Source organism: Semicossyphus pulcher, unplaced genomic scaffold (assembly GCF_022749685.1).
Source record: "Semicossyphus pulcher isolate SPU_LCO1_2020_fin unplaced genomic scaffold, fSemPul1.0.p SCAF_1, whole genome shotgun sequence".
Classification (NCBI taxonomy): domain Eukaryota; kingdom Metazoa; phylum Chordata; class Actinopteri; order Labriformes; family Labridae; genus Semicossyphus; species Semicossyphus pulcher.
This window is the reverse complement of record NW_027211603.1, coordinates 3,908,118-3,925,947: the sequence shown is the minus strand read 5'-3', so window position 1 is coordinate 3,925,947 and position 17,830 is coordinate 3,908,118. Positions and strand designations below refer to the sequence as shown.

Below are 17,830 nucleotides of genomic sequence, written 5' to 3'. Positions count from 1 at the left end.
CTTCTGCTAATGCCCCTTTCATTACGGCACAGCCCTTAATTGTGCTGCTGACAGTCGGCCTGGCTGCAGGGCTGATGGGAGGAAGGCTGAGGAGACAGGCACGACGCGGCCCCCGGGTGCCAGACACCGACCAGCAGACTGCTGGGAGAATAAACTGGAGGAGTAGTGTTCACCTGGACGGACAGCACCGCTCACAACAGAGAGAGAAAAGAGCACGGCAGCTTTACTTCACAGCACAAAGGTTACTAGACGTGTTTTGTAAGTTAGCATTAAGGCGCTTTTTGTGGCTCTTTTCAGATTTATTTTCTTGTATAACCAGCTTATGTTAAGATTAGTAGTGCTACAGTACAGTTCAGTATGTACCCCCGCTTCTGGGTCACAACTCTCAGCGTTTTGTAGCTCAGCAGTAAGTAAAAAAAAGGAGGGAAAAAAGCTTTTTTTGTTATTTATTCTGTGAATTGTAAAACATGTCTCACTGGTAATTCTCCGTCTAAGTCTGCCACCTAGAAATCACAAGAAACTCCCCGACACAGACGAAGGAACAAAACTCAAAACAGTAAAACCTAAAGCAAAATGAATCATGTTTTTAGAAGATATTCTCACACAGGTCGCATTAGACATCAGTTGTTTTTAGTTCTGATCTGCTGTGTGTGAGGACGTAAGCTAGCAGCAAACGTCTGGTCAGATTCATAATCCTGCTGACTTATTCTTTAAATCAAACACTCAGCTGCTTGTGTGAAAGCTGCAGTAGGTAAGACGGAGACGAGAGCGGACTTTGCTTCAAAATTTTAAAGATTACAACCTCCAGGTCCCTCCCCCCCTCTCTCTCTCCGCGGCGCTCAGTCCTGCCTCCAAAGCAGAGGAGGAGGCAGTGATGCGCTCGCAAGCTAGTAACCGCGGCAACTGAAGCAGTCAGATGTAGAATATGGTGGACACACCGGTAAAAACGTGAAATGACAGCAGCCGTTGTTTTACAACCACCAACACTATCGCAGCTGATTCACATCAAACCAGCGGATATCAGTGTTTTTGCTGTGAATCAGCAGCACTTAGTTTGCTAACAGAGATGTGGAAAAAACAGCGCCGACTAAGCAGTAACACATTGATGTTGAGAACACTGCGCAGGCACACTTCACAGAGATATTTTCAGCCACTCCGCCATGAAACAACGCTGAACAGCAGCAGCGGGAACAAGCTAACGTTAGCCCGACTGCAACACCAACGTAACACAACGTCACAGTAACCACAGACATCTTAGCCATGTGAAACAAATACAGCAGAAATGAAGCTGGGGTAATCACCTGTCGAGCAGAACTGTCTAACTTAATCCTCTCAGGTCCCGTAGCTCTCTCCACCTCGGACATGCCGCTCCAATGTTTACTCTCGTTTCATTTCTGTCTCGGTCCAACTCTTTCTTTTTAGCTTGCCTTTTCCTCGTTTCTCTTCTTCGGTTTAAAGGTCTTTGTAGTGTAAGCCTAGTTGGCAAAAGAGGGATGGAGTTTTTTCATTCCTGGCGGTTGTTTTTAAGCCTTTGTGGTCAGAAACCGGCCGACGCTGCGCACACTGAAGAAACTGAGCTCGACCGTGTCAATAATGTTAAACTCACGGCCAACAGTCTGCAGGGCGGGACTAAATGAAAACGTAGACGCCAGCTGTCTGTCTGCTCTGCTCTCTGTCTGTCTGCAACAGACGCTAACGTAACTTCTTTATGAGACGCCAAAAGGAGAAAAAGTTGCTGACCTGTGAATGAGAACAGTCCGCTGTGTTGTCGCTGGATGAGACTCCAGGTGTGATATAGGGCGGAGCAGACACACACACAGTCACAGTGACTCAGCCTATAAAACTAAACCCTGTGCCTTCCTGCGGGGCTGTACGGAGGTGTAGGCGTGTTTGTTTTTTAGAGCGGAACCGCTCTGGAACAAATCGAAATTACATCTTATTTCTCGTTTCGCCGTTTTGATTTCATAAACGGCGCTCACTCTCTTCACTTCCTGTCTGCGTCACTTGACCACAGCTCTCTCTCTGTCTCTCACTCGCGGCAGATTTGGGTTGAAAACTGATCGTAGATGCGTTTCAGTTTTGAAGAACCGGTATCAAAAAGTATCACAAATTCTGACAACCTTAGTTATGACAATGTTAAATGAAAGCATTTGAAAGAAAGCACGCGTATATACTTAAAAATAAAATGGAGCTGTGCATCGTCTCTGTGTTTCTCATGCAAACACCTGAATAACACCTCTTGTGTCGAGCTAGAGGCGCCTCCTATGACAGTAATGAGTCTCTGAACGATACAAACTCAACAGTAACACTCGATTAAGTACGAGTATTACACCTACGAAATAAGACATTAAAGTTGCTGCTTCTTTTAAAATAGAAACAATGATGAAAGTTGAAAGTAAGATTGTTTCCCTTTTTATGGAGATAATTAAAAGTCCTTCCAGCTCATGTTTTAGTGTCTTTAAATGGAAGATGACAGAAACTTTGACACTGTTCCGTCTCTCTGATCTTTCTCAGCAGATATTAAATCACTTCTCTTCACGTTGCAGAAAAGAAAAAGTGCAAAAGCTTCCAACTGCTGAAATGACTCATGTGCATTATAAACAACACACTGATTGCTGGTAAAGGCAAACTAAACACACTTTAAACTGCATAAATGGAGGAGTTGTCAGGCTGAGACGTCGCAGGCTGCGGCAGCTTTCCCTCAAGTCAAGCAGGAAGTGACATCATCAGGAGATGGCGCCCTGCAATGCCCGGCTCAAAGGTTTGAAAATCTCACAAACATCAAAAGAGCTTCAATCTAAAAAAAAAAACAGCAGACCTGTCCAATGTCAACTGTCACTTAACCCCCTCCACCAGCACCACCACGGTAACGTCCCGCCGGGGCTCCAGCAGCAGGTCAGGGGTGGAGAGGGAACTTAATCAAGGGTTCTCCTGTTACAAAAGCCCCTCCACTCCTGCAGACGAGCCGCGGCAGGCTGACAGAAACAAAAGGCCGCGAAATGGGACTGGCTCTTTGTTCTCACGAGAGCCGAAGCCTGTCTGACTGCTGCTCCTACACAAACTGTTCAGGAGGGGAACAGGGCGAGGGAGGACGGGGTGAAAGGTGAACAGGAGGCTGAGCTATTGACTGGAATCTCCTCTTTTTATAAGCACCTACACATCAATAATCAAAGCTTTCTGGGCTGCCTTTAAATTAGCAAAAAAACTCATCAACAGCCGAATAATTAGACTGAACTCAATTTGTTTCCACCTCATTTTTCAGTCTGACATTGTGATCATGTTAGCTGTTTTCTGATTGGGAAAGGAGGTTTACTTTTCCTCTCAGTAGAGCCTGAAGTATCCGTCCTAACTTTGTCATCTTCAGTCCACAAGATCGCGATCCTTAGGTCAACTTGAAAACATGTCAATTTCAGAGATATTATCTCTGTTAGTCACGCTGCATCAATCTGTACACTTCGTAACCAAACTCCATTGACAAAAACAGTAATTTTACCTCACAGAGCACAAGAGCTGCTTGCTACAGCTTCCTCACTAAGTTATGTTTTTGTTTTCTGTTGTTGTGTGTTACGCAAACACAGTGTTTTATCCACACATCATTTAAAACTGAAAACAATCACAGAATAACACAAACAAACTAACTGATAGATGCAGCGATAAACCAGCAACCCGCTGTTCTGGAATGTAAAATTGGTGTTTTTGTAAATGGGGTCTGGTGGTGAAAAAGAGAGCGATGTTCCAGCTGTTTCTGGTTTTAAAAAAAGCCCCTTACCTTGACAAAAATCTCTCTCTATACTGTATATAGGGATGCTTTGCTTAAAGTAATAATCTTGCAGATTTTCATTTAAATAAATGTCTGTTAAGTCTCTATCTATCACCGAATGAGGTAACACAATGGTGATTGAGCCTATGGCCCACTGATGAAAGCCTTTGCATTTGCAGTATTACAGACTGGGTGTCTGGTGCGACTTTCATGGAAAAGATCCCAAGCGGCGCCCAGTTAGTGACGCGTTTTCAATCAGCCAGCAGTGGTTGGTCTGCCAGAGAGGGTAGGCGGAGCTAAGCGACTGCTTTTCCGCTCTCTGCAAGTGTTGCGAGTAAACAGTAATCTACTATGGCTGAACAAACAAAGAAAAGATGGATGACTACAGATACAACTTCAACAAGAAGTGAAAATCCAAAGAAAAAGAAACAAACTCGACGCTCAGATGAAGCAAACTGTCTGAGAAGGAAAGCGACCGTCAGCCAGGAAAATCAGGAGTTACAACCGGAGCCAACCGTGGACGTCACACATGCAGCACTGTCTGGATATCTGGGAAGTCTGCTCATGCAATTACCGTTTATCGCCACAGGTGGCGCCAAAGAGAACGAAACTGAGATCTTTGAAATTATCACTTTAATGTTGTCAGACACGTAGAACAACAATCTGAGCCTGTCAGTGGCAAAAAGAACATTTAGTGGACGTACTTTGATTGGGCGGCTGCAGGCTGATGGGATCTACTGAAGAAGGTGCAAAAGCTTTTATACGATTTGTTATTTAGACGGCAAAATATGTAGAAAAGTTAAAAATACCAGAAATGCCCTTTAATCCTGCCTCAAAAAACATCTGTCTCGTTTGTTTTTCCAACATATTTGATCCATTTGAATCAATAAAAAAACTGCAAGACGTGGGTCGAGATTCAAACGTCTGGAATCAGGCTAGAACAATGAAAGTGTCTCTGTAACAAATGACCAATCAGATCCATGTGACCCAATAAAAACATAACACAGAACGCTCACACAAAGTAACAGTGGAAAATCAGAAACAAGAAACAGATCACACCGAGGTTACAGAGCAAAACCCTGAACATGTTTCAGCATCTAAACGTGGATCCTCATCTGTCATCTGGAGACGGTTTGGTTTTCAACCAGACGACCGCAAACAAGAACAAGACCCTGGACAGAGTTTACCTTCAGGTTACAGCCGCACCACAAACTAATAAAAACGCTGTTCTGTAACAGTTACAGCGAAAACAGAAACAGGGGAAACCTTTTGACTCGCTGCTACTTTGAGGAACACTGTTTAATTCAGTAGCTTCTCAGAAGCGAGACGAATAAGTTGCATTTATAGTTCTGTGACAGTTTTTAGCAGAATGAGAGCAGAGTGGAAGCTTTGTTGTGCCAAACGTTCGACAGCAAAACATCCAGAACATGAAGCAAACATTGATCCACTTGAAAACAGAAACATTTCCCCTGCTTGTGTTTCTATTTGAGATCTATTAGCTGCAGGGTGAAATAAAAGTGTGACCCGCTCTGATGTGTTGGGAGAATTAGACAACACAGGGAGGTTTGAAAACGTCCACATTTCCGTTTGAAAGTCACACATTTTTCCACAATTAAATTGCCAATTTTCAGAGCTTCTTCATCTTCAAAGCAAGCCCCCGCTGCTGAAGGGTTTGAGTAAACAAGGTTTGACTTGTTTACTACACAACATGATGCAAAAAAAAAAAGCTCCCTTTTATGACTTTCCATTTTGTGCTGAAATGGAGTCACATGTGCAGTGGAGCTACTATTTCCAACACAGAGATAGAAACGTCCTGTTTAATTACAATCCCGGCACCTCGACTGGCTCGCTCTGTCACGTGAGCCAACAAGCCGAGTGTCCTCCCTGCTTCCAAACACAAACTCATTAACAGAGAGTGCATCACAATATTCAGCGTGCGCGGCGGACTCAGCCGTGAAACCGGGGCTCTAACTTTGCAAGAAACACCTCGTATAAAGCTCCAAACTATTTCCTCGACCACATCCACAGCACACGCTCGGAGAAGGAAATCCGGCACATAAAAAAAAAATCAGGAGTTCATTAATAAAAACCAGCACGGAGCTGAAAATGAATGTGCGAAGGCTGCGTTCCTCCGGTGCCGTTTCCTCACCAGCTCGTGTCAGAATATCCACGTGTGTGTACGTTCGCAGGCGGCGGCGTCATTAAATGATTCATACTTACGAGCTCCTCAATTATTCAGAAGGCGGGAATAATTAACAAGGCATCTGGAGGAGAAGGAGTTCGTTAAATGTGGATGATTTTTTTCTTCCCGTGTGTGAGGACGGGGGGGGGGGTTGTTTAAAGAATTTTCATTTCTGAGCATTATAAATTGATGGATGGAGCTCAGGTGTCAGGAGTAAACAATCGTCTGGATGCAGCATCTCTGTGTTTACAGGTGATTCGTCTGTCTTTCTGATTGGCTGCTAACTCTCCACATTATTCCAGTTTTTACAGTGTTTTAATTTAGGTGACCACAGAAAGGGTACTTCTGTTTGGTGCAATGTTGCTCCGAGGTCCTGACGTTGAAAATAAAAGACAAGGCAGATTCATTCGCTCTCTACTTTTTGCAAATATTCTGCAGTTTTGATATTAAGTGCCATCGTTTTGTCTCCCTCACAACATTTAGAGGGTACAAAAAATTGAGTCCATGTTATTTAGGGCAACTAGAATATTTGACTGTTGAGATAAGTGTTTGTAGGTTTTTACTTTTTAATTTGGGATTTAAATATTCATATCTCCTTTAAGACGTAACTCCAGACCATCTCATAAGAGGATGTGCCTCTAAATATGAGACAGATTTAAGAAACTGGGCTTTTATTTTGAAAAACTGTTTTGTAGAAAAAGACTTAAAGAGTAGGGATGCATTTTAAGCAAAAAACTACTCGATATTCCCTGGGAACTATTTCACCATCATTCAAAGACCCTCCTGTGCGTGCAAACACACGGAGACATAAAGAGAGAGAGAGATTTATTTTTTCACAACTATGTTTTGTTTGTTTTTTCAAAATAAAACTGACAGTTCTGTAGAAAGAGACTTTTAATTGTTAATGTAAAGAGAGTAGTGATGGGCATTTCAAGTAAAAATACTATTCGATATTCACTGGGAACTATTCGACCATTATTTAAAGGACCCCGTGTGCACGAACACACAGGAACATTAGGAGAGAGAGAACGATTTAGCCTCCTGTTTCACAACTCTGTTAAGCTCTTAAATCACTGCATGGTTGTTGTAGACTTATGATTTGCTAGTTTTGGCTGACAAAGTTTACACTTGACCCCTTTTACGTTTATTTTTCCACACAATTATTCTAATGCTTTCTTCTTCTTTTGTTATTTAATGGCGGTTAGCAAACAGCTTTCAGATGTGCTACTGTTTGGCGCCAGTAAAAGCAATTGAAAATTAAATATCGATTTTCTTTTTAAGATTATTTATTTCACAGGACAGAAGATAAGAGACAGTAAACATGGGGAGTGGAGAGTGGGTGATGAAATGCACCAAATGATCAGCAGACCGGGAGTCGAACCTGCGATCCGTGCGTCGAGGACTGTAGGCTCTGTCCCAGCGCCCCAGACTGTGCGTAGCTGTTGTAGACTTCTGATCTGCTAGTTTTACCACGCAAAGTTTGCACACAACCTCTTTTTTTGTGTGTATCTTTTTGACACAGAACTAAGTTATTTAATGGCGGTTAGCAAACAGCTTTCAGATGAGCTACAGACACCGTTTGACAGGAGCACTGCATCACAACCAGGCGGCAGTAAAACCAAGGGAAAATATATATCTTAAATTTCGATTCTTTATAAATTAATGAAAATTATGACCCAACCCTCGTTAAGAGATGGTACAAATGTAGTTTTTGGTGCTTGTGCCTAAACTAAGGTTTTGAATCAGCTCTGGTGTCGTACATTTTGCTCCCACAGTCACTTAATAAACGCAGGATAAGAGTCGTTGTTACAATGCAGGGCTGACTGCTTTTAAATCCAGTTGACAAAACTTATAATTAAACTTCAAATTGATTTAAAACCTGAATTCAAAATATAAAGCAGGAAGAAGAAGCAGACTGTGAAGCACAAAAAGCAGAATTCACTTTACGCCTGCAGAGTCTAAAAAAGCTGAAATAAAGAGGAACGGACAGCGACCCCGTGGACCAGGTTCGTCTCCGCTCACTGACCCCGTCAGCGGCGGCGGAGGCGAGGAGGAAGTCGTCTTCTTCCTCTGACTCTCCTGTTGGCTCGCTCGATGCGCTCTTCCGGTGAGAATTAAATAAATTAACACTCTAAGAGGCGTTAATGGCGTAATGCGGTTAAGTCATCAAGTGACAAATGCCAACACATCTGCGATCAAGATTAACCACAAACATCATCAACCCTGCACGAGCTGCAGCGGCGCGTCATCTTTTTTAGGGTGTGGATTCCTGCTCGGTCATTTTATTCTCTCTTTCTTCTACGGTACGTCCAAGTTCTCCTGCAGACTCGAACATATTTCAGCCTGTGTGTGTCGAAACCGTTAAAATGTCCAATTAAAAACTTCTTGTGCTAAAAACAAACAGGATTGCAGTTGATAATTGTCACTTCTCCAGTCGATAAAGCAAAACTTGTGCACTTTCCGACGTCTCTCATGTGAGGACTAACTGCCTTTCTGTTTTTATCAGTGCAGGTTGAATGTCTTTGAGATTTTAACTGTTTGGATGGAAACAAGACAATTTAAAAAGTTATTAAAGGCTTTTTCTGACATTTTTTTAAGGATCGATGAATAAAAAACTTAATTGTTTGCAGCCCAACTATGATTGAAATCCCAGAGGAAATTCTTTTTTTGAGCTTTGAGAGTAAAACCACAGGAAATTAAAAGTTAGGAGCAATTAGGTTTAACTGTGTTGGAGGAATAATTTGCAGCTAACCTTTCGCTGCAGTGCAATAACAGGATTTGTGACATTTTAAGGCTTCTTTTACTTGAAATTCAAGACTTTTTCAGACTGACTAAGGGCCCACGAAACTCCCCCAGAACTCGAGTCTACATTTCTTTCAGTTCCAACTCTCTGTCCGTCCGTCTGTCTGCGTCTGTGCGTCGGGCCTTCCCTGCAGTCTGGCCCAGATCCTGCTGCTCAAATTGGATTTGAAGCCATTAGTGTCCCAACTCGAAGCATATGTTCCAAGTTGCTGAGCATTTCATTTCACGAGACGACGATGAGGGGGCCGAGGAAAAGAAAGAGAGGACGAAAAAGAGGGAAAGAAGGAGAGAGAGAGAAAACACAGACGGCGCAGAAAAATAAACCAGACACAAACATGGCTGGAGAGAGGCTGTCGCTCCGGAGAAGACAGACAGACGGGAGAGAGAGAGAGAGAGAGACGTCCCATGCTCTGGAGAAAACACTCTTTGACTTCAGGGTCACGTTCCTGAGCCTGTAACTGCCACTGTGTGTGTGTGTGTCAGTCTGAGTGTGTGCACGCTCTCCATGCATGTTTTCATATGTGGTTCAGAGAGCGATACCTTCCCCACCACACAAAAGGCGCTGCTGTACTCCATCACACACATCTAAATATTCAGTCTGAAGGAGGGGGGGGGGGGGTCGGACATTAGAGCAGGGATTGTATTTCAAAAAGGCGGGCAGGCGACCCCTTCGATTTCTCCTCTCCTCTCTTTTCTTTATTTATGTCCAAATGTTGCGTGGATGCAGCGAGAGAGAGAAACCCCAAAGCAAGTCGGATCATTATCTCTCAAATCTAAACAAGCCTTTACTTTCCCAGAACAGAGCTCGTATTCTATAAGCACTTAAACATAGCGGGGGGATGGGCTTATAAGAGCGTGTGTGTGTGTGTGTGTGTGTGTGTGATCCCGGGGTTCCCAGTCTGAGTTTAAGAATGGCAGCGTAAAACACTGCAGGCTCTGTGGAAGCCAGGAAACAGCCTAATGTATTTATCCAAACACATATCTGCTGAGAGGCCCCACGGCTCCAACACATCCCCTTCTTACAGGGGCTTCACCTCTGAACACTGCCACAGTGAAGGAGGAGAACCAGCGGGACTGTGCAATATTTTATTCAGATGTTTATCCCAAGTTTAAGGACGTATCGTCTGCACCTTAAACACTCTTGATAGTTCCCTTTATCATGTCGATATTCGCTCAGAAGCTGCATCTTGTTTCATGCACCCTGTCTGGATGCACCTAATAAACAGCTACCTTTTTACAAGGCAAAACTCAGCCACAATCTGTCGTCATCCAGAATAAAACTGCCTCCAGGTGACCTCTGAAGATCCACGTTTAGAAATCTTTTCCTAAACATCGGGCAGGTCTGTTTGCTCGTCTCTCTATTTCCCAACAAAACAGGTTCCTCTGCTGCTTTTCCAGCGAAATTCAACTTACAATCTCTTAGTTCAACACTGCAGAATACAAAGGAAAGATTAAATATAACCAGGACGTTCCAGGTAAACTTTCCAGGAAGCATAAAATGATAATGTAAATTATGAAATTTCAGCACAAAAGGGGCCTTGCACAGGTCGATCTGTCTTGTTTTAAGGCCTAAAAATATAATTTGTAGTCTTTTATTTGCCAAGTTGAAGGCGCCTTTTCAAACCAGCTCCCAGTTACTGTCCTGGTGATCCTGTGCTGTCTCGCATGTGTTCACCTTGATTTATATCGCAGCATTTGCCCTGATTTATCGCCGCCTTTGTCAAGTATCAAAATGCACTGACGCTACACAAACTGCGAGGTGACCTCGTCTGACCAGCGCTCTTTGTGTGCTGGCGGCCCCGGCTCACAGCTGAGGAATCCCAAAGCAGAAACAGTGGCACAATAATGTGAACGCTGCCAAAGGCTGGGAGGAAGGTAAGAGTCCTGTTGAGCTGTTTACACCATTCCAAAATAGTCCTGTTTACATGAACGTGACTGTGCAGACAGAAATGTGGGAGTTTAGGTTTTAAATTAAACAAAATAAAACACTCGTCTGCCAGATGTTGTTGCTCCACGAGGTAAGGATGCAGGCGGCTGCTTGACTTTTCATCCCTTCAGTCTGCACAGAGCGAGCGCTGCTGATCAAATCTTCCTCCAGCTCTAACTTCTCATTCTAAAGTAAAAACCTGTATGATGCCTTTATACCTGCACGATCTCCTGGTTCAATCATTCAACAATGAAGTGTCAACCATGTTGGTAGCTGCTGGTTTAATGTAACACAAATATCCGAGCAACCTGACTGCAATTAACAAAGAAGGACCGACTGTCGTTGTATTATTCTGAGTGTATTCTAAGGTGCGACTAAATAGAGTTATCGTCGTTGTTGTTATTTGCAAACAAATCCTACAACTTCAGCCATCTCTTAAGTTTCAGTCTGATCAGAAATGATGACAATTATGCAACAAGAGATGCAACAGCTCAACTAATAACTACAGCTAATAACTAACTAAATACTAACTAAATACTTTTTTAACGTCCCCTGAAGCAGCAAACACAGACCTGAGAGTATAAAACTTGTTCTGAAATAGTTATTTATTTTACCCTTTGCAGCTTTTTAACCTGCACAAACTTGAATCCCCATTTCCCCTTTTTAAGCAGGTCAACAACAGAATCAAGCATTAGGGCTGTTTAACTGTTCATCCCTTCAGTCTGCACAGATCGAGCGCTGCTGCACAAATCTTCCTCCAGCTCTAACTTTTCCTTCTAAAATAAAATAAAATGATGCTTTTGAACCGGCACGATCTCCTGGTCTCACTCATGAAACATTAAGTTATAAGTGTGAACCACGTCGGCAGCCGCTGGTTTAATGTGACACTTTTGTCTCACCATGTGCAACCTATTCTGAGCATCCTGCTTTGTCTGCCAAAACACTTTCTGTCTTTTGAAAGGTGTTAATAAAGTTATTATTGTTGTTATTTGCCAACACATCCTATAACTTCAGTCTCTCTTGCACAAGAGATGCAACAGCTAAACTAATAAGTACAGCTAAGAACTAATTTTATATTGAATGATTAAAGGTAAGAGCTGCTGTGTTTGGAGACGTTTTTTAACCTTCCCTGAAGAAACGAACGCAGACCTCGGACTGTAAAACACGTGGTAAAGAAATAATTGTTAATCCCTGAATAATAAATGTTTTGCAGTTTTTTAACGCGCACAAACGTTTCCCTTTTTGAAGCACGTAAACAACAGAATTAAGCATTAGGGCTGCTCATCCCTTTAGTCTGCGCAGGTCGAGCACTGCATGCTCTCCTGCTCCTCTAGCCCTAACTTCTGTTTCTTTAATATAAAATAATGTTTATATATCTGCACGCTCGCCTGGTTTCAATCATGAAACATTAAGTTATAAGAGTCAACCACATCGGCAGCCGCTGGATTACTGTAACACAAATATCTGAGCTGTTGTGTAACCTGCCTGTAATTCACAATGAAAAGACTTCACAGCATCTTGCATCTTGCAAATTGCTGTTTTCAGAGACAGTGTTTTAATTTCCCCTGAAGCGTCTAATGAAGCCTGATGGTGGTGAAGAAATAATTGTTTATTCCTGAATAATAAATACCCTCTGCAGCCTTTTAACCTGCACAAACTTGAGTTCCCATTTTCCCTTTTCAAGGAGGTCAACATGAGAATTAAACATCAGGGCTGAACAATTAATCGAAAGGCGCAATATTTGTTAAAGGTGAAATACGTGTCTAAAAATACCATTTTAATTTAAATACTGTGCTGCAGATGTTCTGGCCTGCACATCGTGCACAGACATAAGTATCTTTGTTTGGTGCAGATTCCTGCAAATATAACACCATAATCATTGTTTTTTAATGTAAATGAGAATAAAGACGTAAAAATTATCATTCCCTTTAACATCACAAATCATATCCAAATAGTCAAAATAATCACAATTAGATTTATTTTCAAAATGGCACTTGGAGGTTGCAGGGTTGCATTGACATAACTCAGAAGCCTGGCTGTTTGACGCTCGACAATCAGGCGTTAATAAAGTGTAAAGGTGATCACTTACGTGCTTCATATTTTAGGCAACATATTCAATCTGCCCTGATTCAAAATATCAAACGAGGAATTGAAAAAGGCAGAAGAGAAGCGTAAAAACAACCGAGCATCTAAAAACAGCCACATCAAACCATAATTCATAATAATTGAGTTCAATCAAAAATACACTGTAATACACAATAAAGGGAGAAACAATCCTCTGTGGTGAGAATAAAAAGCAAACAGGCAGCACTCTGGTGCTTTTTTTTAAATCACTTTCAGCAGGTTAGCTCTTTACACAACACTCTCAGCACATTGTTCACATAACCACAACCAATAATCACACAAACCTTTCATGAAAGCTCAAAACGGCCGTCACTAGGAGAAGACACAAAGCATGCAAAAACACTCGGCTCTGTGTTAAAGTCTGTCCACAGATAAAACACACACAGCGCCCTGATGAGTGTGTGCGTGGCGAGGGCTGACGGGTCACAGCGCTCTGACCCACTAATGAGAGGCAGAGCGTAACCACATCAGACAAGAGCCACGCTAAGTAACTGGTCTGATAAATAAATGAAGAGAGAGTCCTAATGCGGACAAAGTGTTCATGCACCGCAACGGCAACATGGCACAAATGATAACAGTCTCACAGAGCGAGCAGAGGGAACAGCAGCGACTGTCCGCGAGACACACACACACACACACACACACACACACACACACACACACACACACACACACACGACAGGGAGGAAAAAAAACTCCTGAGTCAGAAAAGCTTTTGCTCAAATCTGTGTGAACCTTAGAAAGCATTCAGTGTGTGAGGAAAATGTTTTTACTGCTTCAAACATTCACCTGCCTCTGTCGGTGCACACGTTTTTAAAAGGCTAATTTTAATTCCCTCAAATGTTACACACTGCAGTTTGTACAGTTTTTGTTCTCAAAGTTTGTCCTCATTGGCCACCGTACTCTCTCTGAGCCTGAGCCAATTAAATCAGAGAATAAACAAAGACTCTGTATCAAACAGACTCCTCATTGGCTTCTTTTTGCAACTCAAAATGTTTACATGTCTGCTTTTTCTTCATTAATTTATCTAATAAACATCTTTATTACGACCTTGTTCTTTTCCATTCTTCCAAAACGTGTTTAAAACTTCACAACAAAGCAGTCTGAAGGCACCAAAACATAAAATATAAAATAAAAAAAGGGTAAAATAAATTAATCAAAAGGAAAAACGAGCCGGATGAGTGTTTAAAAGTTTCATGTCTTTGTCCTTAAATGTTTGATTTATGACAAACAAGGCAGAGCATCTAATAAAAAGTGCATCTATTTGTGCAGGTAAAAATGTTGTTAATACTTAATTTAGTTGTCTAGCTGATTGATTATTGTGTGTGTGTGTGTGTGTGTGTGTGTGTGTGTGAGATCTGCACACTTACATGTGGACGTGTGGAGGTTGGAAGCGGCTCTGGTTGATGTTGTAGTGTGTGAAGGCCTGTGTGGGGTTGGAGCTGTACTCGTCCACCGTGATGGTCGCTTTGCCATGAGCCATCCTTCCGCCGTTTGGACATGAGACGCCGTTCGTTCACCGGGATTCAGCAGCGAGCCGTGCAGCGGTCATCCTTCAGAGCCGCTTTGAGAAAGCCCAGGAAGTGTCCCTGCAGCAGGAGCAGCGGGAGCAGCAGTGACAGCGACCCAGCCGACCGTCTCGACCCTGACACACTGCAGTCTGCAGCGACAGGAGCAAAGAGATACATCAGCTGTTATAAACAGGAGCACGAGGCATGCACAAGCATCTCTTGTTGCACAGGAAGAAAATAAAATGCTCTGTGAATACATTTTTACATGGTATTGATTAAAAAATGTAATGCACGAGCTATAACAGGTGGCTTTCAGATCTAAAATGACTCTACTGGCAGAAGAGCACATATTAGGTAAGCAGATCAAAATATTCATGCATACTAAATTCTGCAATTACACTTTTTGGTTTCAAAGAGCGCCAACAGAAACTGTGTTTTTGCAGAAATAAATTCCTTGAAAAGCTCATAAAACCACATTATAAAAATCCTAATTGGAAAAATGCTTCAATATAATGAGCAAACTCACTCAACCTTTTCAAACAGTGTGGCATTTTGGGATTTTTCTTTCCAAAAAAACAAACACTGCACTGTTAAAGTGACAATTAACAATCAAGACGGCACATTTTAGTTGCTGCTCTGCTGCTCACAACCCAGCTGGTTTTAATGCAAACTTATATATTCACATGTAAAAAACTGCTGCAGGCATAGCCTCAAAAGCTTTAGGCAGTTAAAATTAAAGCCAAGCAAAAAGAAATAATTAAAAAGAACAGCAGGTGTAATCTCAGCTGGTAAAATAAAAGAAGAAATTTGTCACAATGCATGCACAAAAAAAGGACGACAAACACGCACAATAACGAGGCAAAAATCTGCTTTTGTAATTCCAGGCCTGGTGCTCTAATTCTGAAATGAACCAGCAACAATTAGTCTTTGCATAACTGTCTAAATCTGGTGAAAAACTCACACTTTCGCTCTTTAAATACTGCACGGAAAAGCAGCTAAATTTAAGCACAACAAGTGTGGGTTTTTTAGCATCTCCAGAGCTCACTTACCAGGCTTCACTGTGTGTGTGTGCGTGTGTGTTCCCTTGCATCCTGAGCTTCCCTCCTGTCTGACCTCCCTGACTGATAGTAAAGTGGCCACTGTGGGCACTGACAGCCTTTTTATACCAGACCTCCTGATGCAGCCACGAGCACCACAGCACAAAAAAAAAAGGGACAAAAAATGCCCTCAATTTAACAAGTCTGTCATCTTTTTTTATGTAGGATAATCATCAGCAGCTCCAGAGTTCAAATGATGGTTAAATCCTGTGATGCAGTGGCGAGGAGTAAAAAAAAAAACTCCAGCTGATGAATATGTTCAACAATTGAAGCTGTCCTATTTTTCACAAAAGCATTGATTTATGTTTTCTGGGTCAGCCTCCTGTGATATGTGCAATAAATGTACGTCTTTGTGCCACTAGACTGAAAAGGAAAGTGGGTAAAGTAAATTCCTGCAAATACATTAAAAGAAAGCTTCTTAAACTACAGCAAAAACTCTGACTGACGCAAAGTTAAAATCACATAATTACAGGGAATCATCGCTGCTGACGGCACAAGAGTTTGCAGATATTTCTGGGCCTTCAAAATAAAATAATTTCCCTTTATTAAAAGCTTCCCTTGCCTTGCACTCACTGCACTTCAGCAATCATTTCTCCTCGGGCAAAAACCAAAAGTACTACCACTCTTGCTGCTTCTCAGAAAATTTTGCAAATGTAGGCCGAAAAACTGTGGACTTATGTGCAGCATGCTTTACGGTCTCCTCGCCGTGTGCAGTCGGTGTGTGTGTGTGTGTGTGTGCGTGCGTGTGTGTGTGTGTGTGTCAGGGCTGGCTGTCTCTACCTTGTGGCTACAGTAGCAGCAACTAGCTGTGTAGCTTAGCCTGCTAAACCTGCCCTGGCAGTGGATTTTTTATTATTATGCAGGCTGTAGCTTCGCACTGAGCTTGCCTTTCTATAACGGCTGTGCAAACATACACACATTTGTCAGTGCTGTGTTTGAGCCCGGATGCACACCGTAGAGCTAACTTCACGAGGAGAAATCACTCCGGTAAGCAAAAGGGGGCGAATAAATTGACCCTTTCTGATACCATGCATGTACACGATGTGTACTATGTTAACTGCCGCTTGCAGAAATGTACACAAAAAGAAAGAAAGGTCCGTGCGATCCTGAACTCTGCTCCTGGAATAATAAAAATCACCCAAAGGTGGTCAGTGTCAGCACCGCCGCGCTAACCTCTTGCTCGTCCTCGTAAATGACAAGCCACCTTTTAACCGTCGGCTTTGTGTCAGGAATTCCTCTTTTTTCCTCCCCGTCTCCCCTCTCTCCCCTCCCTCCCTCTTCGGTTCTCAAAGCAAAGCGGAAAGGTTGCTCTACCTTCGTCGTGTGGGGCTTTTTTGTGCGTTTTTTTTTATCTTGGCCGGAGGAAGAGTGTCGGGTCGGGGTCGCCCTCTACGCGGCGGCGGCGGCAGAAGCAGCAGCAGCAGCGGCGGCGAAGAGACGCGGGTCCATGCGGCAGCAACAGGGGAGCAGGCAAGCAGGCAGGCACGGTTCGTTCGCGGCCGTCCGGGGGTTGCGGCAGTCTGGGCGGGTAGGGCAGAACCTTCGACCCGGCGGGACCTCGGCTGGCTCCTGTGGAAAGAAACCAGACAAGAGAGCGAGGGGGAGAGAGCCGGAGAGGAGGGCGAGAGACACTGACAGACAACAGGAGAAGAGAGAGAGAGAGAGAGAGGGAGAGATAGAGCAGCCTCGGTGTGACGGAGGGGGAGCCGGAGTGCAGTGAGTCGGAGCTGCCACTGGGGTCAGAGAGCAGAGAGAGCAGGAGCGAGCACAACCCCCCGCCACCTCCCGTGCGCGCGCCCTTACCGGCGGGCACACGCGCGGTGAGGCGCGGGAGGGAGGGGAGGAGGTAGGCGCTCGCGCAGTCCCGCTCTGCCTCTGTGATGCATTCACTTGCTGTCGGAAATAAAACGTTACTGTCGAGATAAACTTCAATTACAGCAACGACAAAAAAATTTTTTAAAAAACACTTACTAATGATTATGTTGCCTTGAAACTGATATAACTCAAATCGGACAGAATGTGTAAGTAAACTTATTTAATTTTTTGATAAATTTTAGCACAATTAAAATAAAGATAATTTTCGCACATGGTTAATTTGCAAACTATAGATAAATATGGTTTTAATAAAATGTGACTGATAACAAATAACTTGTAATGCTTTAATTTGATGGCTTTTTTAATGGTCTATATATGTTTCATTGAACCCTGAGTTTCCAGAGTTTGTGAAAAAATATATGCAATTGAGTTGTCATAATATTTCAGTCAATTAACTAAAAGTACAACTTACTAATAACCAATCTTTATAAAGAATTAAACTTATTTTTCTTCATCAACTGTCAAAAAATATAGTTTTGAAGGCGACTCCATGTTACCAATAGATTTAAGTAATGTCATTTAGGTAATGACTTTTCTAAACATATATAATGT

The 17,830-nt window shown here is 42.8% G+C and overlaps 1 protein-coding gene across 2 annotated transcripts in view; it reads right to left on the bottom strand.

Annotated features, from left to right (window-relative positions):
- Positions 1–17,089, bottom strand: part of mpped2a (metallophosphoesterase domain containing 2a) — an 83,291-nt gene extending 66,202 nt beyond the window's left edge. The window contains exons 1-2 of one of the 2 annotated variants that reach the window (XM_069659351.1): positions 16,718–17,089; positions 14,166–14,455 (exon numbers count right to left, since the gene is read on the bottom strand). In XM_069659351.1, the coding sequence (XP_069515452.1) occupies positions 14,166–14,278 (113 nt within the window). In that variant the 5' untranslated portion in view covers positions 14,279–14,455; positions 16,718–17,089. Of the gene's footprint in view, positions 1–14,165; positions 14,456–15,355; positions 15,427–16,717 lie in introns of those variants that run through there. The other variant, XM_069659352.1, reaches the window with a different exon arrangement.
- Positions 17,090–17,830: the final 741 nt, after the last annotated feature.